The sequence below is a fragment of the Miniopterus natalensis genome, chromosome 17 (genome assembly GCF_054644295.1).
Source record: "Miniopterus natalensis isolate mMinNat1 chromosome 17, mMinNat1.hap1, whole genome shotgun sequence".
NCBI classification, from domain to species: domain Eukaryota; kingdom Metazoa; phylum Chordata; class Mammalia; order Chiroptera; family Miniopteridae; genus Miniopterus; species Miniopterus natalensis.
The window spans coordinates 26,708,257-26,735,200 of NC_142097.1; the positions used below are offsets into that span (position 1 = coordinate 26,708,257).

At 49.6% G+C, this 26,944-nt stretch overlaps 1 protein-coding gene across 1 annotated transcript; it reads right to left on the minus strand.

The window, feature by feature from the left end:
* Positions 1-20,030: 20,030 nt before the first annotated feature.
* Positions 20,031-21,826, minus strand: HOXB13 (homeobox B13). Its single transcript, XM_016222054.2, has 2 exons — positions 21,223-21,826; positions 20,031-20,284 (listed from the first exon to the last, which is right to left on the minus strand). Exons 1-2 carry the CDS (start codon positions 21,824-21,826, stop codon positions 20,031-20,033), a joined length of 858 nt encoding a protein of 285 aa, XP_016077540.1.
* Positions 21,827-26,944: the final 5,118 nt, after the last annotated feature.

The window sequence follows — 26,944 nt, forward strand, 5'->3', positions numbered from 1 at the left end:
CCAGTGCCTTCAAATTCAGGCCCACAGTGGCCCTCCTCACTTCTGCTGCATTCTGTTGGTGAGAGCTCAGTCACGCATGGCCACGCTTAGTTGAAAGGGAGTCTGGAAATGTGTCTTCAGTTGAGCAGCCACGAATTACTTTACAATTCTATTACAGTTCCATAACCCAAAGAGGGGTTAGTTAGTCCCCATTACTGCTGGGCAGGGGTGAGAGTTCTGCACCCCTCTCAATCTCCAGTGACGCCACGATGGGGGTGTCCTTGTTGTCACTGGGTAATGGTCAAAGTCCTGCCACTCCACTAGGCCTCCTCTGACAACACTGGTGGAGAGAGGGAAGAGCACCTTATTACTGCCAGGTGGAGATGGCGACCAGGATCCCCACCTGTCTGCAGGGATGTTACTGGCCTGCAGAAATGAAAATCCCAGGTCCCTACATGGCCTTCTCCTATACCACCCCAGTGGGCATGTTGGGGGGCTCTGTTACAGCCTCACCCTCGAAAGAGTGGAAGTCCAGGCTCCTCACTCGGCCTTTGCTAACATGGATGGTGCCACAGTTTGTCTCGTTGATTTTGGCTGGAATAGAGTGGTTATCTTCTAAACGTTTCCTGTCTTGCTGAGCTGTCATTTTCCTGGGCCTTTAGCTATTGAGAGCAGGCTTTTATTTATTTATTCATCTGCACCCATCGGCTTTTCTGGGTTGTTGGATGCATGAAACAAAAAGAAAGCTCAGAGAACTCACCACTGTGTCATCACTGAGGTCTGTAGCTAGTCTGCCTCTCTCTACCTTTTAAAGTCTTCTTACTGTTGTCTTACAGCTAATGTCTAGAGTTCTAGTTATACTTGGTGGGAGGGATGGGGAAAAGTACAGCTCTTCCGTCTTCTTAGGAGTGAAATTCTTTGCTTTCTTGTTTTTAAACAAGCCCAACCCTAGAGGGAGCAAGCAGAGAGCAATTTTATTCTTTCTCGTGACTGTCTTTCAGTCTGATCTGGGCCCCATTTTTCTTGTGGGTAAAATGTCAGGGGGATCCATCGCTTTGTCAGTAGCTTCCAGTTATAAACATATGTGTATGTGTTCAGATTAACATCAGTGCTCTGAACTCTTGTCCAATGTAATTGTTGCCTCCCAAAACCTGGGCCTGCCTTAGGTTCCCCCTATGGTAGGAAAGGGGGCCTTAGCTTTTTGACGATTCCCCCACCTTACTCTTGTACTACTCCCTCATTCTCTATGTTGTATCTGCCACCACCAGTGTTGGAGTGAGAAAGGTCAAGGACAGATAGGGACAGGAAAGATCTTACGTGACCAGAATAGTTTTAATTAATTGTTGGAGCTCTCTGGGTATGGGCAAAGTCCAAAGGCTAACTCCTTCTCATGGGGCACTTTTGTGGGTTTTTTAGAGCCCTCCCATGTTTGGTTATTCTTTAAAACAGAATACTGATAATTAGGCCTCTCTCCTTGTTGAGCCAATGAACCATCCAGGCCCAGTTCTGCATTTCCTTGCCCATGCTGCTCACTGGCTGCAATGCCCTCTCCTTCCTCCTCTTGCCATATCCTGCCCTTTCTTCAAGGCTCACGTAGCCCCTCTTTCTGGAAGCCACTCAAGACTGCTCCAACTAGCTTCTTTTTGCAAGCTCTTCCCGCCTTCCACTGTCAACTCTTGCTTCCTGAGGGCTGGTCTTGTCTCTGCAGTGGATACCATGCACCTCAGGTTAGAGTGAAGAGCGCAAAGCTTCGGGTCAGACAATCTGGGTTCAGACCCCAGCTCTAGTACTAAAGAGCTACATGACTCCGGGCAGGTTAGGTCACTTCTCTGAGCCTCACTCTTCTCATTGGTAAAATGAGGGAAAGAATCACAATGTCGCTGGTTGTTCTGAGGATTCTGAGAGATAAAGAAGAGGGAACGGGGCAGTCTCGGGCATGCTGTCACCTCTGCGGGGCCATTCAGCTGGAATTTAAGAAGATAGACCTCAGCATCTTGTTGCCAGGCTCAAATCTCCCAGGGTAGTTTGGACAGGGTCACCCCCTTCCCATCCCGGCCCCTCCCAGAGAGGGAGACAAATCATGCTGATGTGGCAGAACTGGAGATTTTGGCAAAAAGATTTCATGATTGTGTTCTGCTTCAGCTCAGGGGTGGCTGGGAAAGCTATTCCAAAGCCAAGGCAAGCAGTTTCCAGGAAAAAGAAGGCCTAGTCTCCTGGACTGGCTCCTCAGCTGGTTATTGAATGACCAATAAAGCAGAGCTTATAAAAATTGATGAGCTTGGGCTTCGTCACTGCCAGGGTATCCAAGCACCAGTCAGTCTGGGGTTTCATTTGCTGATGGGCAAAGGAGGACCTGCTTCCACACACGTCCTGAGCGGTGGGGGCGGGGAGGGGATGGGAACAGCGCTCTCCGGGGATGCTTCCGTGTTCTCCGATATAAACAGAAGTCATGTCTACACAGACTTCCCCAACCACATTCAGTTATCTGGATCTCTTGGATTCTGTGTGTGTTTTTCCTTTGCCTTTTGTGAAGCCTTGAAAAGCATGAGTTATCTAGATGATGCTGTGCACACAGCGATCTCTTAAAGATGCGCAAGAGTGAAAGCTGTGTTTGTTTAAGGTCTTATGGCAATCGAGTATGGCCACAGGTTCCAAAATTTGAAAGGAAACTAAATTTATAGTTCCCAAGCCAGATATTTTCCAGTGTCCAGATGTTCGGTGGCATGCAAACCCAATGTCTGGATTATGAGCTAGGGTATTTTTTTCCTCCTTTTCTCAGTTTACATCCAGATGTTGGGCCTAACTGGTCAGAGCCCTGGACAAGAGAGAGCAACGTCACGCGGTGAATCCTTTCCCCAGCCTTGCTGGCCCCTCATTCCTGCTTCCTGTTCACCGCTCCCGAATCCTCCCCCCAGCTCCCCTGCACGCCGCACGACAGAGAATTAATTAAATGCACATCCAGAAACAATACTGCCCTTGGCAGCTGGGTCTACATAGGCAGATTGGATATCTCTAAGGGAAAATCATATTGATTGTTCAGGATATTCATTCCTCAGAGTAGAGAGTAGAGTACCTCCCCAGCAGACCTCACGGGAGAGCAAGGTCAGGCCAAGAAGTGTAGCAGGAGGTCCCAGGGGCTGCAGGAAATCAGGGTCAGGAGGTGGAGAGGGATTTCAGAGGAGACACGTGTGTATCTGATCAGCATCCCAGAGGTCTAGAGTGGAGATGAGCTCAGAAGTTAATATCTCACCACGGGCAAGAGCAGAGACAGAGAACTGAAGCCTGAGGACAGGATTTTAAATGGGAGAAATATGTAAAAGAGGAGTAGAAATCGGGCCCAGGAGGAGGTGACTCACCCAGGTAGTGAGTAACAGAATAGAACATCCTCACTCAACTAGTTTTGATTAGGGAAGACGTCAGAATAACTCTCTCTCCCTCCTTTAACAAGATGCTATTGAATTCCTCTCATTTGTAGATATTCTACCAATGAAATGGAAGGAGCCCAGAGTGGGGAAGAGCGAGCCTCGTTGTCTGGAACTGGACATCTCCGGCTGAGTTCATGGCGACACAGCTAAACTCAAGGTCAAAGTTCTTCCACCACCAACTTTAACTCCTCCCCACCTAGGAAGGGGGGATCTGGAGCCAAGTCTACGCCAGACACACCTCTCCAGTTGTTAAGGAACCTGAAACCGGAGGCTGGGCTGTCCCCTGGCAACTGTGCCCACTGCTATGAGCAACACAGATGTGTTCCCGCTGGATAATACTGTGCTCAGAGGCTGCACAGTTCAGGCTGTCAGGGGTGCCTGCCCTTGGGAATTCAGAGGTGGTGCTGGGAAGGTCCTGCACACACCTGAAGGGCAGCTGGGACCAAACCTTTGATGAGACTCTGCTCCAGAAACATGGAGCCCCCTCATCGGAGAGCCCAGCAGGCCGGGACAGCAGGGCTGGCCTCCCCGGTGTAGCCCCTCGGCAGCCTGGCTTTGGAGTTACCCTTCACACCTGTCCCAGGCGCGCTCTCTGCTTCACTCAGCCTCTGTCTCATCCTTTCCCTTTCCCTTCTCATTCTCTGTCTCCTTTTTTAAACCTTTTGAAGTCCGATTTTCTTCTTTTTTCTTTCTTGTGTCCTCCATAATTTTCCTTATCTCTTTTCTATCTTTATCTCTCCGCATATTTCATTTTCTTTTCTCTCCCCCCTTCCTTTGTTTTTAATCCTTACCTGAGGATATTTTTTCCATTGGGTTTTAGAGCGGAAGGGAGGAAGGAGAGGGAGAGAGAGAGAAACATCAACGTGAGAGACACATCAATTGGTTGCCTCTGGCACGCGCCCCAACTGGGATGGAACTGCAAAGGGGGGTAGGTGCCCGTGGCTGGGAATCGCACCCGAGGCCCTTCAGTCCGCAGGCTGGCGCTCTCACCACTGAGAAAACCAGCCAGGGCTCCCCCTTCCTTTTTATATGATCCCCAAAACAGTTTCCTCAAGTGAGGATTAAACAAACAAATAAATAAAGCTTTCCATGGACCCCTGGCCGGGCAGCTCAGTTGGTCAGAGCACGTCCCGATGTGTCAGGGTTGCAGGTTCAATCCCCAGTCAGGGCACACGCAAGAACCAACCAATGATGCGTAAATAAGTGAACCAATGAGCCAGTGTTTCTCTCCCCACCCCCTTCCTCTCTCTCTCAAACCAATCAATAGGTTTTGCAAAGTGGTTTGAGTTATGTGATGTGCAGCTGTATGATGGTGTCTTTGGAATGTATTGCTTTACTCACTCCTCGTTTGTTCATTTATTCAACCATTTATCCAGCACCTACGAAGAGATAGGACTCATGACCCCGCCGAAGTCAAGTTATCAAGGTGCGCCCTAGGTCTGAGTGGAGTTCCACAGCGGCTCAGTGTACCCCAGTGTCTCTCCGGAACATCGTGGCAGAGAAAGCAAAACTAGAGCCTGAGAGAGGCTGTCCTTCTGGAATCTCAAGGTCAACAATGGTCACATCTTGGTCAGACTTCTAGCTGCCTGGGGTTGGAAGGAATCAACCACGGCAGTGCTGAGAACCACACAAGAGTCAGGTCGAGAGGGGGGAGGGATGACGTCGACAGTGTAGACCATGAGATTAGCCCAGAGAAGCCCAGGGCAGGACATTTTCTTGCAAGGAATTGGGACTGGGTGGTGTATCATCATTAGCTGATTCAATTCTCTGATGGAGGTTCAAGACTGGGGGAGGGGGTCTCATTCCCACTTGGCTTTATGCCCAGATTCTCCCGCAGCTTTGCAGTTTCCTGTCTTTACAGAAGATATGGACTGGGGTGTGGTATAAGCTGCAGGGCAAACCCCAGCAGCCTCTTTGCTAAACCGAGGTGGCAGAGATGGCCCACCTCAGCCCACCACTAGAAAACCCCTTGGCAACCTGGCCTCGGACCTCTCAGCCCAGAATCACGCTTTCACCTGAGAGCTATGCCAAAAATTATTCTGAGCCATGAAACATTCAGAGTAAAAACCTTACACGGAGCAGGTGGAGATGCTTCCAAGGAAACCTTCTCAGGTACAAATAAAATGTTTTTATTGGGGAAAGGCTTGCATTGATCATCCAAATCATCTCTGAAAATGAAACAACAATCAGTCCCCAGTCACTCACACCTGGGTTAAAGAAATGCTCCCCTGGGGAAATCCTTGTTGCTCTGCACATGAAAGGGAAATCCTGCCTAGAAAGGACACAGCTGATTCTCAGTTCCAAGGCCCAGGAAATAGTTCTGGGCTGCATAAGAGTAAAGCACTTCATAAGATTAAAGCCCTTGATAAAATTAAAGCACTTCATTAATTAAAGCACTTTACTTGAAGCGCTTTATTAATGAAGCGCTTTAATTGGCAAAGCGCTTTATTTGACAAAGCGATTTAATTGATTAAGTGTTTTATTAATGTAGCACTTTAATTAATGAAGCACTTAATTAATGAAGAGCTTTAATTGATGAACTGTTTTATTAATGTGGCACTTTAATTGATGAAGCGCTTTAAATAACATAGCACTTTCATTGATGAAGCACTTATTAATGAAGCACTCTAATTGGTAAAGCACTTTAATTAATGTAGCGCTTTAATTAATGAAAGCTGTCCTGGCCAGTGTGGCCCAATGGTTAGAGCATCAGCCTGAGGACCAAAGGGTCGAGGGTTCCATCTGGTCAAGGGCACTTACTTGGGTTGTGGGTTTTGTTCCCCTCCCCAGTCAGGACATGGTGAAAGGCAACCAATCAAAGTGTCTCTCTCACATTGATGTTTCTCTCTCTCTCTCTCTCCACCCCACCCTCCCTCTCTTCCACTCTCTGGAAGAAAAAAAAATCAATGGAAAAAATATACTCAGGTAACAACCAAATAATAATAATAATAATAATAATAATAATAATAATAACAAATGAAGCAATTGATTAATGTGGTACTTTAATTGATGAAGCACTTGATTAATGAAGTGCTTTATTAATGAAGCACTTTAATGAAACACTTCAATCTAATCAAGTGCTCTAATTTAATGAAGTGCTTTATTAATGAGGTGCTTTAATTAATGAAGTGCTTTATTAATGTAGCACTTTAATTAATAAAGCGCTTTAATTAATGAAGTGCTCTAATCCAGTCAAGTGTTTTAATCTAATAAAGTGCTCTAATCCAATGAAGTGCTTTAATATAATGAATCGCTTTAATCTAATCAAGCACTTTAATCTAAAACTGAGACTTGCTGGGAGGGAGGCAACTCTGGTTTTAATTGTCACCTACACACACACTCCACAAGGGTCCCTGACACCAAGTTTTCAGATCTCCCATGCCTCAGACCACATGGCACCAAACATCCGGATGAAAAATTTAAGTAGGCACAATGATATTATTTTCCTACAGGCCACTGAGATGTTAAAACAACTGGAAATTTAGATAAGCTCACTTTGTTTATCTGAATATTTTAGTCAAGGGCAGGGGAGACTGAAGAAAATAATCTTGAGTCCTCAGATGGAGCATCAGGGACTTAGGGTCTGCCCCCAGGACTCCTGGAGGGACAAAATTTTCTAGGGCAATTTTTAAAGTGACATAAACCACAAAAGTGTCTGAAATCAGCCACATACATTGTGAAACATCTGAGATACCATGGCAACTATGTACAATACATATTAAGATAGAAGTCTAAACTCAGAAAACTATAAATATTTTGCTATGATCATCTGTAAATGACTCTTCAACCTCACTTCTCGTGGAGATCCCTGCGACCATTGTGCCTGAGTAATCAGTTCCCCAGCCTCCTGCCTCCACACCAAGCATTTTAGATGAGATATCTACTGACTGGCTGGACTGTAAAGTCATTGTACTTGGTTTCATCATGTGGCTAATTCTTGATCTGACTACTCAGGCTATTTCCTTAGATCTCCCTTTTATTTGGCCTGGGCACATCCAGGCCTACATAACAGAAAATTCATGGATAATTCAGTCAAGAAGATCACTTGGAAGACTGGGTGGGGGGAGAGAAGCTCTGTGGGTGCATAAAACAGGCTCAACCCTGAGAGATTTCCATGATCTCCCTCTACCGCCATCGAAATAGACCTATTCTCAAAGCTGCATCAGGAGTTAGAGATAAAAGCCCATAAGAAGAGGCTGCTCTCGCCTCCAGAACAACCACCAGGTGTTGCCTCCAGTGTATTCATTTACGCTCCCTGTAAAATGGGCAAATTCTTTCCTGCTCCCTGTACCTCACTGAACCACATAAGATAAAAGATGTGAACGTAGCCCTGGCCAGGTGGCTCAGTTGGTTGGAGTGTCATCCTGAACACCAAAAGGTTCTGGCTTTGATCCCTGGTCAGGGCACATATCTAGGTTTTGAGTTCCATCACCAGTTGGGGAATGTACTGGAGGTAACCGATCAATGTCTCTCTCTCTCTTTCTCTCCCCCCCTTCCTCCTCTCTAAAATCAATAAAAACATATCCCCAGATGAGGATTTTTAAAAAAGATATGAATGTACACAGGTACTCGGAAAAATAAAAAGTACCATACGAACCTAAGACCCATGCCACAGCTGGGACTGGGATCTCACCCACTAACTCAAAGTCCAGTGCTCATTCTACACCACAGCTGCGGAGCACCCGGGTAAGCTGTGTCTCTGCCCAGAGCAAGGCCAGGGCAGGGCCAGCCCAAGGCAGCAGGTGAGAGCCTGTGCGCTGTGTCAACCTGCTGAGATGGGGGGTGTGACCTGGGAAACAAAGGCAGATCCTGATGCTCCCTGGGCTCAGGGTGTAGCTACAGAAATAGCACTGAGTTTCCTTGCTCTCAAATATTAAAATGCCTCATCATGCTCCTCCCATGTCCCAGATTATGATAGGAAGCTGGAAATTAGCATTCTGTTCCAACACACTGTGGCACCTTCACTTTGGGGATTGAAAATCATGGTTTGTAGTGGTTGTTTTTAATATATCTTTATTGATTTCAGAGAGAGGAAGGGAGAGGGAGAGAGGGAGTTGAAACATCAGTGATGAGAGAGTCGCCGATCGGCTGCCTTCTGCACGGCCCTCACTGGGGATCGAGCCGGCAACCCAGGCTTGTGCCCTGACCCGGAATCGAACCGCCATCTCAGGATCCTAGGTCCATGCTCAACCGCTGAGCCACGCCCGGCCGGGTGAAAATGATGGTTTTTAATAAGCTGGCTCCAGCACTTGTCACCAATAATGGAAGTTCTGCCTGGGAAGATATATCACATCTTGTTAAAAGACCACAGAGCAATAAATTTCCTGAATCATAACTCAGCTTCCAAATCAGGACTCAGGAAAATCACTTCCATCTTCTAGCACTTACCCCAGGGCCAATGGGCCCTGCTAATCCTGACCATTAACCTCAGTCATAGCTCTTCTTTACCCTAACTCACTGCTCTTGCATTTGGGGGAGTTTGGTGAGATCCATATAGAAATAGCTTGCAGATTCGACTGTCCCAGGACTGGATTAGTAGAGGAAGGCTACAGGGAGAACCAGAGCCATGAGTTTTAATACTCTGCTATCAGAAAACTCAAATTTCTGCTGTCCCAAGGATACAGGTCATTAAGACTTCAAAATAAGCTCATTATAGAAATTCAAGCAAATATAATTGTATCCATTAATGTTAGATTATTTTTTCTCTTAAATCTGACCACTTAACCAATTCTGGGGAACTGAGACTGGTGCATAAATCATTTAATTTTTGAAGACACCACATAGTTAGTAAAGTTAAACATATGCCTACCCTATAATCCAGAAATTCTATAAGAAATGAGTCAATGTGTCTACCTGTTCGAGAATACTCATAAGAGCCAAAAATAGAAACAACTCAAATGTCAAGAGGTGAATGGATAATTGTGGTACGTCTATACAATGGGATAGCATAGAGCAACTTAAAAGAACAAACTACTGATAGAACCACACAGATGAATTGCACACTCTATCGAATAGCATAAACCAGACCCAAAAGAGTATACACTGTACGACTCTATTTATATGAAGTTCAAGAACAGGCAAAACTAATCCATAGCAATAGAATGCACTTTACTGAATTATGTTTTACCTCAAAAGCAGGGGGAAAGCTTTTTTATAAAACACCCACAGTATGTTTTTTTGACATACAAAGATGTCTTTGATGTCTTTCTTCATCAGATATTAAAAACCCAACTTTATCTTGATCTTAATGAAAAATAAGTGAAATGACAATTTAAAAGATGTTAAATCACAGCTGAATACTGTGCAGTGGTCATAGCAGTCTTTTATCTGAAGCACAACAGGAAGAAGCTGTGGTGACAAATCGTTTGAAGGGTCTTCCCTCTCTTCACCATCCGAGGGACTAAGCATATGTTCCAGCCAGCACACAGCACCACACAAGACAGTGCCAATAAAACTAGACTCAGACGCCAGACACCGCCCCACACACTCAGGGGTCCTCCTCGTCCGTCATCGGGGAGAGTCCTTGTCCCTGCAGCCTCCACATCCTGTCTGCTGTCTTTTAAAGAGAAAAGGTAGATTGCAAAATAAATCCAAAATGAATCTTTTCCTGAAATTAAAAAAAAACCAACATTATGTATAAAGCGGCTATTTGTATGTTAATTTTAACTTTTCGTAAACTTCTTCTGCCCTATTTTTATTCCTCTCCTACTCACTAGGCAAATTCAAAGCCACATGAGAGCAACCATAGTAGAAAAATCTTCTTTACTTAGCCAGGGTTAGCACTGGGGTGAGAAGAGAAGGGACAGGCTCTTTTTTTCCCCCTCAATCGCATTACTAGCTGTCAAATATTTACTCTTGGCCTCTATGAACCAAAGATAATATCCTAGCAAGCAGTGAAGTGATCCAGTTTGGGTTGTTCCCCACCCCTTCCTCAAGTCCTCCTTTCTTCTATATAGTTCCCTTTCTATGTAAACAGATATAGGCTTGTGGGAGTGTTAAAATTTGAAAAAGTATGGTGCACAAATCTTAAATACTCAACAAAATTTTCACATCTATAAATGAAAACATAGAACATTTCCAGCGCCCTAAAAGCTCCCCTTTTGTTCCCTCCCAATCAATACCTGGAAGGGGGAATTTTTAACCTTAAAAAATGGAGGCATTCTATTCTAGGGCAATTCAGCTCTCCTCCACCTATCAAACACACGTAGGGGCTTAACAATGTTGCCTTTCTCGCTTATGAATTATTTTTAAAAGTAAACATGGAGATGACCAAAATATTAGAGCAGTGCTTTTCCAAATGATGGCACAGCTGGAGGACTGGATAGTATAAGATCATTAACAGCATGCTTTGGAAGAATATTTAATGACACTGAGAAATGTTCATAATCTAATATTACAGTAAAAGGCAAAAGAAAGCCCTGGCCGGGTGGCTCAGCTGGTTGGAGCCTCTCCCTGTGCACCAACAGGCTGCAGGACTGGTTCCTGGTCGGGGAGCGCCCCACGTTGCAGTCTGGGCGTGTATGGGAGGCAACTAATGGATACTTCTCACATCACTGCTTCTTTCTCTCTCCCTTCCTCTCTCTCTAAAATCAATAAACATATCCTCGGGTGAGGATTTTTTTTAAGGCAAAAGAAAAAATGTTCATGCAGAATCTCAATTTCAAAATTATATACTGTACAGTGAAAAACAACTGAAGAAAATACAACCTAAGATGAGTGTTGGTCAATTTTGCATGGTGGGATATGAGGTAGCTTTTATTTTCCTCTTTACAATATTTTAAATTTTTAAAAAATTCTTGACAATGAGAATGTGTTACTTTTCTAACCAGGCAGAAGTTTTTTTTTCTGTTTAAATGTGGGGATAGCCTAAATGTTATGTTGCATATTATGCATTTTTAAATGGCATTTAGAAGATTCTAATAACTTGGAAATGGCTTATGACATAGTAAATGTATAACGTGTTTTAAAACCAGAATAGAATGCATATAACTAAGTTGGAGAAGGGAGAGACGAAAGTAACTCATAACAGTGGTTGCAAATTGTAAAACATGAGCTTTGGAATAAAGACTGGGGGGAAAGTTTAAAGAGGGTTGTTTATTGAACGTTTTAAAAAGTATGTGTGTGTTTAAAGCCCCGTGTTCTATTTTCTGTGATCTGAATAAGTTTTTGTGTTTTTTTGAGAGATTTTTTTTTTTTAAGGTCAGGAATGTTGGGGGTAATCATTTCAATGTGTTTAGTCTGAGGCTTTTGGGTAGCAGTGTAGATACGGCCTCTTTTACTCTGAATCAGCTTCCACAGGAACCCGAACAAATACTGTGAACCCTTCACTCTCACAAACGCCAGGACCTAACTAATGCAAAACTACCCAAGTGCCAAAGACTTCAGACCATTTCTGGGAGCCTCACTCCATGAAACCTTCTCATATTTTCCAAATAAACGGCTTCAGTTCCAATGGAATTATTTGTCCTTTAGAGCTGAGTGGAGGCGAGAGAGGGGATGTAAGAATGGACCGGGGGACTGAAATCGAAAAGCCTTCTTGCAGCTTCTGTCCCCCCTCCCCCCACACACACCCCCCACACACAAAGTCCCTATTGCTTAGGACCCTCCTGGTCCGGATGACAAGGGTGGCCCCACTTGCCCTAAAAGATGCGGACCCTGTCCGTGAACTTGACCCAGGCGCCCACCCCACACTTTTCCCCCCAAAGGCTGGGTTCTTTCCAGGGCCGGGAAGGCCTGGGGGTCAACTTTGGGAAGGATGAGAAGAATACATACCCCTTGGTCCCAGTGCCGCCGCGGGTATCAACCGCCAAACCGGGGGACGGGTAGACCCTGGAGAGCATTGTCCCGACAGCTCCCTCAGGCCTCTGCGCGGGGTGGCCCTGAGGGACCCGCCTCTAGGCATTTTCCCCCGCCCCAAACAGGGAGGCCGGGAGCTCCCCGCGGGCCCGGGGCCGGGGCGGGTGGCCGAGCCGCCCGCCGGGCTCTTCGCAGGAGCCGAGCCCCGGCCGGGCCAGGCCCTGCGACGCTGACCAGTCTCGGCGCCTCCCCGCCCGCCGCGCCTGCCCCGCGCCCCTCCGACTGCGCTTTACCGGGCCGGGAGGAGACCCGGGATCGAGCCTTTGATTCTCCCTTGCGCCAGGATCCCGAATTCTTAAAAGAAGAGAGAACGAAAACACTAATACCGGCTCCACCGGCCGCTCTGCGCGGCCTCGCCGTTGGCCGGTCGCTGGACAGGACGCGCCCGGCTCAGGGCTGGCGGCTCCGCGCGGGCCCGTGTGTCCTCGGCCACGGGTGCCGTGGGCGGGAGCGGGCGGCCCACGCACCAAGGTTAACTGTCAGGTCCGCAGGAAACCGAGGGTCCCACGGGCCTCGGCCGCCGCCCGCTGGGGTTATTCTGCCGAGGGAGGGGCGCTTTTAAAATAGGGGCGCCAACAGCAAAAAAATAAAGTAAAATAAAATAAAATAAAATAAAATAAAATAAAATAAAATAAAATAAAATAAAATAAAATAAAATAAAATAATAAAATAATAAAATAAAATAAAATAATAAAATAAAATAAAATAAAATAGGCGCCAGACTCAGGACGACCTACTCAGTTTCCTCCAGCTGCTTCAGCTGTTACTCGTTTGTTAGTCGTGCATTTGGTCACTTAAAAATCGGGAATTTGTACTCCCTAAAAATAAGGTATGAAAATATGAATTACGAATGAGTGGAAATGAAAAGGCTGCATCATGTTGATTCTTGCCTCCCTACGGCCTCGATAATCGGGTTTTTAAATGCAGACCTGCAGAGTTTTCCGCCGAAGGCAAGGAGCCGAAGCTCACGGATCCGCAGCGCAGGCCTGGGTGCGAGAGGCCCTGCCTCTGGCGTTCCGGGTCCTTCCACGACCCTCCTCGGCGCCCTCTCCTTCCACCCCCTCCGGTCCCCGTCGGGTTCCCCGAAAGGTGAAGGAATGTTTATGGCCTGACTCAAGTTCAATAACAAAACCCTGCCTGGAGGGGGAGGGGGAGGGGCAGCGACCAGCAAAAATCAACCAAAGACGGGCTCAGGTCTAAGGCGGGGCGAGCAGGCCGGGCCCACCTAGGATCAGGGAGCCCAGGGTCTGCAAGAGCCCAGGGCCGGTCCTGCTCTCCCAGAACTGTCTCCCTGTCCCCAGCCTGGGTCCTGCGGTGTGCGGCCCCTTAGCGCCAGCACCAACATTCGGTGCGTGCCCACCTGGGTGGGAGTGGGCAAGAGGACGTCTGATCACAGCGCAGGATTTTCCAGACGTTCAGGACTCGGTGAGAACCGCGGCCCCTGCCTTCTTCCCTGGCCCAACCAGAGCCCGGGGCCAGATGTTCTTCCTCTATGACCTGGGTTGTCCTGCCCTCTCCCCTGAGTTTTGCTCACATCTTCCCTCCCCGATCTGATATTCTAAGCATCTTTCTAGGTCCTTCTCCAACAAAGCCTTTTCTGGGAAGCGTTTCCAGGTGTGAGGGGGCATCTCTCTCACTCCCTCTTCCCCCTTTGCTCCACCTCACACTATCAGAGGCCATGGAATATAGTCCTCCAGCCTTAGGTAACACCTGAGGAAGTTGCAGATCCCAGATCTGGGTGGGGCAAGAGCCAGGGCTGGATGGAAAGGGAGATAGTATTTCCACCGCCTCTCACGTTCAATCCACAAAACGAGTAGTGGATTGAACGAAATTTCCACTTGTGTTTAATCCCCTGTGTCTGCACTTACGTAAATCTGCCCAGGGTATCCCTAGGAGCTGGGCCCAGGGAGTCTGAGTGCACCCGTGTGACATCAGGGGATGGCTCCAGATGGAAACATGTCTGTCAGTGTCTGGAGGGGTCTTGTGAGGAGAGGTATGTTGAGGGTAGGGAAGAAGTTGCGGTTCCCATTCTCTTCCTCTGGTGTAGACCCAGGAGCTAAGACGTTAAGGGGGCCAGCTTTGGGGGCTGGCTCTGCCACTATCCTCTGAGTGACACCACTCAAGTAACTTAGTCTGATTTTTAAAAATTCTATAATGTGCTCACTCCGTTGCAGATTTTGTCAATATGAGGCAGTAACTCTGAGAGGGCATGGGCAGGAGCTGGCTGGAGGGGAGGGTTAGGTGAGCCCTAAGTGTGTCTAAGTGTTGCCACCCCAAGACCAACGAGTTAGCAGTGCCAGTGGCTAATGGCTTGGGCATGTGACCCCACACTACTTCTGTGCCAGGCTCTGACCCCCTGTGCACATGTACCAGGGGCGGGCACCCCCTCCAGTTGCTCCTCAGACCCTGACCCTCACCAAGTTTCTGAAGAGGGCCCAGGAATGGGGGAAAGAATGTAGGGGTTCAGATTTATTTTTTGAAGGGCCAGAGCCTTTTGCTTAAGGGTGAGTTAGTAAATCATTACAGTTATTACTCACCCAGTTTTCAAAGTAGGTGATTTGTAAAGTATTGTTATACCTTTAAATAAGAATAGTAACAATAACGAACAATATTAATTTTGTCTCTGCCAGGACTGCATCCAGTCGAAGACAAGCATAAGGTCATATGGGGACCTGGCGCTGGCTCCCACCCGCCAGCCTCTCCCGGCCGAGGCCGCGCCGACCCGCGTGCTGCGAAGCGCTTTCTTTGTCCCTCTCGGCCTTGGCGGCCGCCTCGCCTCTCCAGAAATCAATCAACAAGAAGCCCCCCCCCCCGCCCCCCGTGGTCTCTAGGAGAGCCTGATGACTGCCTCTCTCTGCCCTACCATAGAGCTGAGGCTCCCAAATTCCTAGGAGGGGACCGTCCACGGGCCCCGGAGGTGGGTAGGAGACTGAGAGCGGTAACGCTGGTAGTTTACCTTATTAGGGAGAAAAGCACTCTTGGAGGTAGTGAACCGGGCTGGTCTCCGGTCTGAGAAATGGGCGCATAACACTCTCGTTCTCCCTGCAAAAGGCCAGGATCGAGTTCCGTTTGGCTCAAGGCCCCGAGCTCGGCGGCGCTGGCCTGGGGGTTCAGCCGCCGCGTGGCGCAGGGCTCCGCTCGCGCGCCTTCAGCTGGAGGAGGAACGACAGGAACGCGGCGGAGTCGGAGCGGCGGCCGGGCGAGAGGGCGCCGCAGCCCGAGGCCCCCACCTCGGGCAGCGCGTTGGCGAGGACTCCTCTCCAGCGCGGACCCGGGCCTCCCCACCTCCCTCCAACCTCCGCGCCTCCGGGTCGCTCTGGGCCTTCCGTGGCCGCTTGGCCTCCTCCCTCCTTCCCAAGGCCAGAGATGCCCCCTCCCCTCCCTCCTCTTCCTCCCTCTTCCTATAAAGCCTTTAGCCGAGTGGGATGTGGGCGCGGAGACCGCCAGCCTGAAACTTCAAGTTCAACGGCAAAGTCCCCATCCTCCCCCCGCCCCGGGCGCGGGCTAGACGCCGCCTTTCTCCTCAGCCAGTCTGGGGGCGATCGAACTCTTGCTGGCCCCTACCCCTCTCTCATTTGGGGGGCAATTTAAGGGAGGGGGCGATGGTGGAACTCTGTTTTTTCCTCCGTCTGCTCCAAACACCCTCACTCTCTTTCTACACAGAAATAACTAGTAGCCGAGAGAGGAAGAAAGGTTGGCATCCCCGTTAGATGTTTTAGAATCTCCAGGCCCTGGCCTGGGGTCCCACTGGGATGAGAGGCTGAGGGCCGCTCTGGCGCTTTCTCCCCCCTTTCCCACAGAGGGACTGTTCAGGTGGGTGAGAAAATGATACACATTTCTTTCAAAAACAAAGGAACCTCCTTCTGCCCCCCCCCCCCCCCAGTAGTCGCCTCCGCACTTTATTTCAAGTTGACGGTCATGGGTTCATTTATTTAATTCAGGATTGTTTGTAACTCTTGGGGCGAGGGCACATAGAGCCCCCCCCCCAAGAAAACCTAATAAAAGTGCAGCACTTAGGGCCTTGAATAAAATTTTAATGAAGGGGAGGAGAGGAAGGCAACTTGCTTCGCATTGGAGGAGGGGAGCCGGCGCCAGTCGGAAAACTGGGGGGCTTGATCAAGGGGCTTTTCCTCAGTCACAGCTTCAGGGCCTAGAACGACTCAGAGTGTGCGCGACGAGGGCGGGGGTCGGAGGGGGCGGGGACGGCGGTGCAGATCCGCGGCCCGCCTGGACTCGGCCTCTGGAGCTCCCCGGCGGCCAAAGGCGTTTGCCAGAAGGAGCCAAAGACCCCGGAACTGGAGCCTCGGGTGCGCGCTCCGCTGGGCCGCTGCGGAAACCTAGGTTCCAAAAATGATCCAGTGGGCGCGTCTGCGCACCTCTCCACCACTACCCTTAATTCGGCCTCCGGAAGCCTAATAAACTCCACCTGGTTTAGAGGTGGAAAAAGCCTAACAAACTCCGCCTGGTTTAGAGGTGGACACTATTTCGCCCCTGGAGCCAGCGTAGACTCGACCCACGATCCTGTTTCCACGTTTGCTGAGGCTCAGCCAGAGCAGCGGGTTGACTCCATGGGAGGAACACCGCGGGGAGCGCAGCTCCGAGGAAAATTACGCCTTCTTGGCGAAAAGAAGCCCAGTGGATTTTCCGGAGTGTATTTGCGCACCCGTGCGTGTATTTGTCTTTCAGAATGTTGTCTGGATGAACCGATTTGCGTTCACAGGTTTCAGTCTGTATACTTTTAGCAAAATCATCTCCCCCATAGCTTAAAACGGCCCTATTTAAAAGCAAAGCTGCAGGCAAGTAAATACGGATGTGGGCGTTTTGTTGTGATGTAGACACAAATTAGTAAAAGATTTTTAAATGGTGGGTCTGGGGGGGGGGGCGGTGTCAGAAAGTAACAATTCGCCTCAGGAGTAAAATTGGTGTTTGGTGATTTAAAAAAAAAAATAAAAGTTTAATACAAAACAAAATTTCCAAAAAAAAATTTTTTTTTTGCTCAGGGTCCATACAAGTAAATCACTCAGAAAGACAATGGGAGGTCCGCCGAGAATTGTTCTGGCGAGAATGAGAAATACTATAATCCTCCAGCGGAACGAGGACCTGATCCAAGTGTAGATGGCGCCGTGGCCTTGCTCCTGAGTCCTGCCCGCCCTGTTCTTTCTCCATTCGAGATCGCCCGTGCTGCCCTCCTGGCTTCCTTCCTGGGTCTCTTGGCGTCTGGACCGACACATCTGCCGATACCCTGGCCCAATTCCAGGCGACTCCCGGTCCTCGCGCTCTATCGGACCCGCAGCCACAAACTCTGTAACCCCGGCGGCTCCAGGCACCGCGAAGCCCTAGGACTGGTTGCGGGTTACAGTGGAGCGGATCCGCAGGTTTCCCTGAAATGACGAGTTTCTGCCGGAAGGGGGCGCCCTTGTCCTTTTAATAGTTCAAACTCAAATCAGTGGCGAAATAAATCTCTAAAATCCCAAACCTTTTTCTCGTTCTGAAATTATTACGAGCAAATAATAGAGGCACGCCGAGACTTTAAGTTCCTGATAGTGAAGTCCAGAGTCTGGAGGCCCTGACTCCTTCAGGCCTCTACCTAGGCCATCCCGTTCAGTCCAAGTGGCAACCCCTCTTGCGGCCTTTCCCCTCTGCCTGTGGGGACCCCGCAGCAGGGCGCTCCCGGTCATTTGTCCCACACCCTATCCACACGCCTGTCTGGGCTGAAGTCTCGCCGTTTAGGAAGCATCGAGGGAGGGGGTTGCACGCACTGTCCTCGAGAAACTGATATTAAAAGCTACTTACTTGGGACTTCACTTGAAGGGGAACCAGGGAGGCAGAAAACAACCTCCTCTGAGTCGGGTGCGTAACGGAGCTTAAATCGGACCACGGGGCTTGGATGCTTTTTTTTTTTTTTTTTAATCACAAAATTGACACACACCGCCCCCCAGTACACAGTCTAAGAGGCTCAGGAAGGGAGGGTGACCGCCCGCCTCGGGGCCTTTCCCTCAGCCCCAGCTGTTTTTGGTAAAAAGATTTAAAAGAGTCTGAGTCGCTTCCCAACTGTTTCCGGGAGAGACGCGGGGACTGGAACCCCTCCCCACCGCAGCCTGGAAATACCCGGATCTCTCGGCGGCTGCAGCTGGAGGCCTGGGATTTCCTGGAGAACTAGGAGCTGGCTCCAGAGGGAACTGCCATCGCGATCACGGCCGTGGCCCCCAAGGCCGCAGGCGCGCTGCTGGGTGGCTCCGCAGTCGGTCCAAGGCGTCCTCTGCACTTCACGCCTGTGAGCTCGGCCGCGGGAAGCGTATCCGCTTAGATCCCCGCGGCCCGGCTGCAGAAAGATCGAGCGCAAACCCGCCGGCTTTGCCGCAGCCAGGATAACAAGTCCCACCAGGCACTGTGCCCTGGTGCGCGCCGTCAGGGAGCTGGCGCGGAGGCGCCGCGTCCGGGCCTCGGGCTCCGGAGCAGCCCGCCTGCCCCAGGTTCCTGGAATTCCGCGCTGTGGGTCTCCGTCTACGTGGCCCGGGAAAGCAGACTTGGCACCAACCCGCCCTCCGCCCACACGGGATTCAGGATATGTGGACTAAGCCACCGCAAAGTGGAAAGAAAACGAAGTTTGTAGCCCCTGTGACTGAGGCTGCATACTGTTCCCCACCGTGAGCTTGGATCTTTGGGCTTCCTGCCACCCTCCTTTCTTCCACCCCCAAAAAGGGCCTGCTCTATCTCCCAGGACTGAGACCCGCAAGCTCCTCTGGGTGTCACGAGGAGGCAAGCAGAGGAGAAATGGGTGGCAAAAGGGGCCAGGTCCTGGGGGTTTCTCTCCTGCGCAGCTATACCAGCATGTTTGGTACAGCTTGCCAGTAGCATAGGATTCTAAGCTGTCATTCGGTAACTCTTTGTGCCTAGATGGGGCTGAATTACAAGGCCACAATTATCTGTTTCATGCGGCTCCCAAATGTCCAATGAACCACCGCGTGCTTAGGTCAGAACCACCAGGAACATTAGGGGAAGATCTGGAAAGTTTTGGGGCAGAAGTGAGAAATGGTGAATTATCCAGGCACCTTCTCAAACTCCATTTCTCTGGAAGGAATGAGAACAGATCAGGAGGGCAGGCCACTGGCTTCATTTTCACACAAGGATAAAATCCAAGAGTTGGGGATGGGGGCTCCTGAGACCAGTGGGTACAACCTATGGGGTGGGCAGGGAGGGAGAGGCACCCTCCAGCACTGTCTACCCTGCCCAACTGTTATCTTAGAAAAATGCTCAATGGGAAACATAGTCACCAGGGTGACTGCCTTATTGCCTCTCCCCTGCAGACACTGGGATGAGGGGTGGGCTTTGGAAACAGAAGGGATCCAGAGGAAGCTTCCCTGTCACTGCTTCCTTCCAAGTTTATTCATGATCAACTCATTCCATGAACATAGTATCTATAGTGCTCCACAGAGCTCCAGATAGAAAATATGAGACTAATTATCGTGGCAACTAGTACTGGTTATGGTGATTATCACCACTGCCAGGATGAATGATTATGACTAGAACTGGTCCTTATCGGTGGTATCACTCTGGGGGATTAGGCTGTAACTCTGGGCCTCACTGGCTCACTGGGACATATCGGGTACTCAGGTTGTCCCTGAGAAACAGCACAGGAGCTATGGCCTGAAGAAAGTATCACCTCTGGGGGCCCCTCAGCAGAGTCCTGGGCCCCAGCCTGTCCCTGGCAGGTTCCTGGTCTCCCCAGGATACCCCCACCCCCCACACCTCCTCAGCCAGGGAGCTGCCTCACAGAGTAGCATTGGTCTTGACCTTGGCAAGGACCTTCTTCTCCTTGACCCTGCGATTCTGAAACCAGATGGTGATCTGGCGCTCTGAGAGGCTGGTGGCCGCTGAGATCTTGCGCCTCTTGTCCTTGGTGATGAACTTGTTAGCTGAATACTCCCGCTCCAGCTCACGCAACTGGCCCTTGCTGTAGGGAATGCGCTTCTTGCGGCCTCGGTGGAAGGTGCAGCCCTCTGGAGGGTGCTGAGCATTTGAGTCTGAAGAGTGGGAAAGAGAGGAAGAGAAAGGCACGTTCAGGCCCTGCCGAGGCACAGACCCAGGCCCCACAAACTAAGTCATCCTGCAGGAGCACCCAGGTCATCCTACAGTCGCACGTGTGTGCCCACTCCCCCAAAGCACCCAGGGACACCAGGGCTTCTGGTTGGTTCTTTGATCACCTTGGAAAGAGTAGGCTCCTGTAGACCACCCTCACCCATCACTGCCCTCACACCTGCAAGTCTACAAACACACCCATCACACACTAGACCTCTGCCCACAGTCACATATGTCCACCCTCACACACATTTCAGATTCTCAGCCAGTCATAGATTCTACAGGCAAATTCTGTATAGAAAGCAACACAACACGTTTCTGCCCCCACTCCCAACACACACACACACACACACACACCCCAATACCAATGCACATACCTAAGTTATGACTGCAGGAAATCTAAATTTTCCTTTGGAAACTGAAAAAACTCATCAAAGAGAAAGTAAGGAATTGTATTCTTTACGCTACAGAATTTCCAATATATCTGTTCCCACCCCCACACTCACTGAATCGAGAGTTATTTAGCCTTTTTGTGGAATTAAACTGGGATCTGCTGAGCAGCGACACCCTGAACCCCATCTAACAGCAAAGAGCCAAACACGGGTATATTGAAAGGCTCGTGTCTGAGGGATGTGAAGGGGCCTAGCGACCCTCCGGCTGCAGATGATACCCAGCCCCAAGCCCTCACGCTGGCCCTGGGAGGGGGCTGCTCCACTCAGGCTCGCCAACTGCCCGCACCCTCCTTCAGAATCCTGATAGCCAGAGGATCACCAAACTCCTCACCAGCCCCAAGTCTCCCTGCACCTCCTCCCAGGCAAGTGCCAGCGGGGCCTGCAGCCCCACGCTTGGCGCCGAGGGGACCCAGAGTAGTGAGTCACGTTACCTGAAAACGCCGTCTTCCAGAAGGAGCCCGGCGGGTTCTGTTCTCCCTGGCAGCACATCTGGCTGTTCCAGCCACCGGCCAGGGCCCAGGGCTGGTAACTGTCCACAGGCAGCAGGGCGTCGTGGCGAGGCTCCCCGGGGGCGCTCAGAGTCTGCACCACCGACACGTCTAAGTAACTGGCCACGGGCTGGTAGGGTCCCGGGTACCCGGGGTAGAAAGCGAACTCGGCGTGGCGGCTGGGGTACTCCTCCGCGGCCGCGGGCGTCTCGGCGGGGTAGGCGGCCAGGGCGGCCGCCTGGGCGCAGGGCTTCAGAGAGCTCCGGGACAGGCGGCAAGAGTAGTACCCGCCTCCAAAGTAGCCGTAAGGCACCGGGGCCGGGGACGCCCCCTGGGGCACCCCGGGACATGGGTGGCACTGCTTCGGTGGTTCCGCAGAGCCTGGCAGATCCAAGGGGGCATAGTTGACAGCTGGCATCAGCGATGGCGCCGCCGCCGCGTGGCTGGTCAGCGGGGAGTGGGCGACTAGATTCCGACTCCCTCCCGCGCCCAGCAAGCCGTCGATGTCCTTGGCCCCGTCCAAGGTGGCATAGTTGCCCGGCTCCATGGGGCCGAGGGTGGGCTCATGGGGCGCTGCGAGCGGGGGACGCGGGGAGCACCCAGCTCGCTCTCCCCGCGCAGGGCCTGGGAACGCCGAGCGTTTTAAATCGCTCGCAGCTCGGGCGCCAGCGTTCCCGGCCCGGCGCCCGACGCACGGACGCAGGTGCCCGGGCGCCCGCGCTGATTGGCTGCGGCCTGGGGGCCAGAGGCTAGTAAATCTGCGAGGCAGAAACCCCGAAAACGCTCCACCCCCCCTTCGCCGCCCTCTCCCTCTCCCCCTCCCCCCCTCCCCTCTCTTCCTCCCTACCCCCCCAAAACGTGAGAGAGAAGATAGGCGGTGTCCTCTCGCCGCTTCCCTGGGGGGAGGGGAGCAGTGGGAGGCGAAGGGGAGACGGCGAGGAGCCCCCCTCCGTCGCTTCTCTCCCGCCCCGGCTCAGGCCGCTGTGCTTTGGCAGGTTTAACGAGAGAATAAAGCTCTCCCCATAAAGCGTCCATCGCGCGGGGGGAAGGGGAGTCGGGGGTGGAGCCGGGAGGCCGCTCGGCCTGCAAGGGGAACCTGGGAGTGCGCCTGAGCCGGCGGCAGCCAGGAGCCGGGAATTAAGGGGTACTCCTGGGAGCCCCTTGCCTTGGGTCCTGGGTGCTAGCATCCCATCCCCCAGCTGTCCTTCTCATCCTAGGGGCACTACAATAAGCTGCTCCCGCTCCGGGGAGTGTCTGGGACGCCCCTTCCCCAGAGACCCCAGCCACTGCCCCAAAAGGCCCCGGATTGGGTGGGGCAGGGAAAGAGCGAGGAGGACGGGGCTCCAAAGAAGGAGACGTGAGATCTGGAGCCCGGGACACAAAACGTTTAGACTTAAAGGAGATATGGGGCTTCTAGACCTGGCCTGTGAAAGGGGGTCAGGATTTCCCGTTAAGGGTGGGGAAAGGGGTCGGAGAGAAGACACACTCGACAGTATTCAGAGAGAGAGGCAGAGGCAGAAAGAGACCCAGGGATAGCGGCACAAAGAGGGAAAGAGAGGAATTGAAGGAGGGGATGGGAGAGGATCTTATAAAATCCTTAAGCACCAGTGGGAAAAGAGAACTCCTTCCCCCCTTCCCTGAGAACTAAGGACTTTCCAGGAAGTCAGGCTTGGCTAACTGGCCATGAGCTAGCTGTGGGGGTTCTGGACCCCAAGAACACAGGAGCCTGGCCTGCGTGACATGCGTCTCCGCCCTGCAGTCCTCCTATGTTCCCAGAGGCCCAGGAAGCTCACCCTGGCTCTGGCACATTTCCACCCACGCTGAGAGTCCAGAAAGTCCAGGGCTTTATCTGCCTCCTCCAGGCTCTTAATTTTTTTAGAAGGAATAATTACGGGAGAGGGAGCCCCAACCGCTGGAGAAATTCCTTGGGGCCCCTCTTTTGGGGCCTATTGTTCAGTGTAAGTCAGAAGGCTCAATCTGATTTGTTTCACAAATCTGAGGTTTTCCATTTCCTTCACCACCCCTTCCAAATCAAATCCGTCTGAGTCCACTTTTTCTAGAACCCCCAGTTTTTCTGGAGAAGACAGGAACTATTCCATTTTACATGGGGGTCATCGCAATTATATACAACAGACCACCCTGAGCCCTTAGTGGTTTCAGCCATGCCCACTCACCAACTTGAACCTGAACTTGAGCCATCTTTCGGGACTGGGTCCATGCAAACAGGAGTTGCAGGACTATCGTGGAAATTATAGCTCACCCATAACAAACATTGCTGCACATACAAGAAGCAACCAAGGAATGCATAAACAACAAATGGAACAACAAATCGGTCTCTCTCTCTCTCTCCCTCTCTCATAATAAATAAATAAGCATTGCTAATAATTTAAGACACCAAACATGAAATCCTCACTATATTTTATTGTATTTGAAAACAGCATAAGAGAAAAGGAAGATGTCTCTCTGATGGGTCTAGGTACTTTTGCTGTAGCATCTTTGCCCTGTAGACACCTTTGCCATAAATATTTTTTAAATCTTTTAAAATTTATTCCAGAGAGAGGAAGGGAGAGGGAGAGAGAAACATCAATGATGAGAAAGAATCATTGATTAGCTGCCTCCTGCACTCCCCCCACCAAGGACTGAGCCCAACCCGGCATGTGCCCTGACCAGGAATCAAACCACGATCTCCTGGTTCATGGGTCCACGCTCAACCACTGAGCCATGCTGGCCGGACACCACAAATATTTTTGCTACAAACATTTTCACCACATAACTCATTGGCCATAAGGCAATTTTGCCATTAAAAAAGATAAAAATCACAAAAAATAAAAGAGGGATGTTAAGAAATACATAACAATTAAAAAGGCTTTATTGTGAATACAAAATATTTGAATACATTTCAAATGTGTATAATTCATGGCAATCCTGTGCAAATAACTGACTTTATTCTGTGGATTGTATGTAAGCACTTGTCTTTATTGTATGGGAACTGTGAGTTCTACCTTGTTCCCTCAAAGAGAACCCTCAGACACTTTCTCCTCCCAATGTACAGGCATACCTTGGAGATATTTTGGATTCAGTTCCAGACCAATGCAATAACGGGAGTGTCACAATAAAGCAAGTCACAAGAACTTATTGGTTTCCCAGTGAATATGTTATGTTTACATTATACTGTAGTCTAATAAGTATGTAATAGCATTATGTCTAAAAAAAAAGTACATACCTTAATCTAAAAATTCTGTATTCTAAAAAATACTGACCATTATCTGAGACTTCAGTGAATTGTAATCATTTTGCTGGTGGAGGGTCTTATCTTCAATTTATAGAAAACACAGTATTTGCAAAGTGCAACAAAGCTAAGGCCAATAACATGAGAGATGCCTATAGTGTCTCAAAATAAGAAACTAACTCTTGGGGCAAATTGTTGTCCTCTGGAAGAAATGCTAACTATTTTAAGACCACCACCATATCTACTTGTCACTGTATAGACTATTATGAGGGCTAGCTAAGATTTATATATAACATAAAAATGGAAATAACTGTGAAAACTTTGTCAGTGCAAAAATGAAACCAAACTAACAACTAGCTTAAATACGTTACGTCTTCAAAGGCAATTGATTGGTTTGTCAATGGAGAAATGAACCAAACAAAACTCAAATTGTTAATCAGTTATTTTCTCTTTTTTACAGCAAAATTGCCTTATGGTCAATTAGTTATGTGGTGAAAATGTTTATGGCAAAAATGCTTTCAGCAGAGATGCCTAAGGCAAAAATGCTTATGATGAAAATACTGGACACGCTCTTTGATACTTCCCAGTTTCCAGTCATAGCTTCTTGCTTCACTAATTATGAAAGACAGAAATATCAGGATTTTTACCAAAAGACAAAAGTTTTTCACTGGCTTTTACTTTGTAGATGACAGTACAAGCATGAATAAATCCCTAAATTTAAAAAAGTAGTCATACATACCCTATGACCCAGCAATTCCATTCCTGGACATATACCCAACAGAAAATGTTCATTGCCATTAAAAGTCATGTACTAGAACATCCAAAGCATCTTTATTCATTAAAGCTCGAAAACAGAAGCACCTTAAATGTCCAGCAATAATTAATGGGTAAATAAATTGTGCTACAATTAAAATTTGAAGTACTACACAGCAATAAAAAAAAAAAAAACTACTGCTACACACAAAATGAATAAATCACAAAGATATGTGGCTGAAAGAAGCCAGACACAAAAGAATAGCTTTTGTTTGACTCTGTTTCTATGCAGTTCAAGAACAGGCAAAATTAGGTTAGAAGAGATTACCCTGGAGAGGGGGACTCTGGACTTCGAGGTGCCATAGGAAAGCTTTCTGGGGTGCTGGAAATGTTCTCAATTTTAATCTGCAGGCTACTTATACGGCTATGTTTACTTAGTGAAAATTCAAGCTGTACACTTGATATTTCTGCACTTTACTGTACATTCGTTTTATCTCTGTTTTTAGAAGATAAAATAATTAACTACAAAAATTTAAAGATTCGTAACAGCATTGTCTGCCACTGTGCTTTTTGGATACTCAGTTTTCATATTCGCGTCCATGGAAATAAGCAGCTAAGTGCACACAGCTCTGCATTGTTGTGGAATGCCCAGATTGTCCTGGGCGAGCTCACCAGCGGTGCTCGAGACCCCTATGGAAACAGATACATCTCAATACAAATAAAAATTATGGGGTTTGTTGGTTTTGTTTTCTTTTTTACTCTACAATTTATTTAGCAACTGCTAGATCCCAGGGAACAGTTCTGAACATCATATGTATTAACATATGAGCATGTGCTCCCATTTCCTGTGCATGCATATGTATGGGCATCTGTCTGTGATGGATCATAGATCTCAACCTGGGGCAGTTAAAGTAAGATGAAGTCTCCTTATCTGTAAAAATTACTTGTCTCCCTATGAGCACAAATATTTCTACCTCGCAGGAAAGCTGTGAAGATTAAATTGAGAGTTTGCATATGAAAGCATTTTATAAACGGAATAAATACGAGTTATATTTGTGTTTCTGTATGTGTATCTGTTTCTAATGAATTACACGACACCTGTTTTTATTTAAAAATAAGAAAAGGGCCCCAGCCCCGCAGAAGCCTTTGTGTCCTGCTGGGAGTCGCCAGGCAGACCCTCTCAGGCCGCCGAGCCCCCCTCCCCCAGCCCCCTTTCCCGACCCAGCCAAACGCGCTGAAAGAGCTCAGCTGCTCCTTTACATACCGGCCAGACACCTCCGGGAAGGTCAAGGCCAAGTTGAAAGTTAAGAGCCTGTTTATCACCGGGAGCCCATTCAGCGCGGCCCCGCAGACCGCCTGTGACCTTTACGGCCGGGCCTTTGAGCGCGGCCGCCGGCCCCCGGGGGTTCTGGCCACGGGGACCTGGCACCTCGGTGTCAGCTCCCGCCCCGGCCCGGGCTCGGCCCCGCCGGCGGAAGGGGGGCGGAGGCGCCCACCGGCCGCTCGCGGCCTCTATGAAATTATGTTTTATTTTTTTGTAAAGCAAAGTGAGCGCCGGGTGACTGCGCTCTCCCAGCTGGAACGGGGTTTGTGGCCGCGACGAGCGACGAGCCCGGCCCGCAGGTCGGTAGGGATCAGAGTTTGAGTCGCATGTACTTGCGGCGGCCACGCCGCTCCCTCTGG

Coding starts and splice junctions, on each gene's coding strand:
- HOXB13 (XM_016222054.2), bottom strand. CDS start 21,826: ATGGAGCCGGGCAACTATGCCACCTTGGACGGGGCCAAGGACATCGAC. Junction 20,285..21,222: donor CTGGAAGACGGCGTTTTCAG/GTAACGTGACTC, acceptor CCCACTCTTCAG/ACTCAAATGCTCAGCACCCT.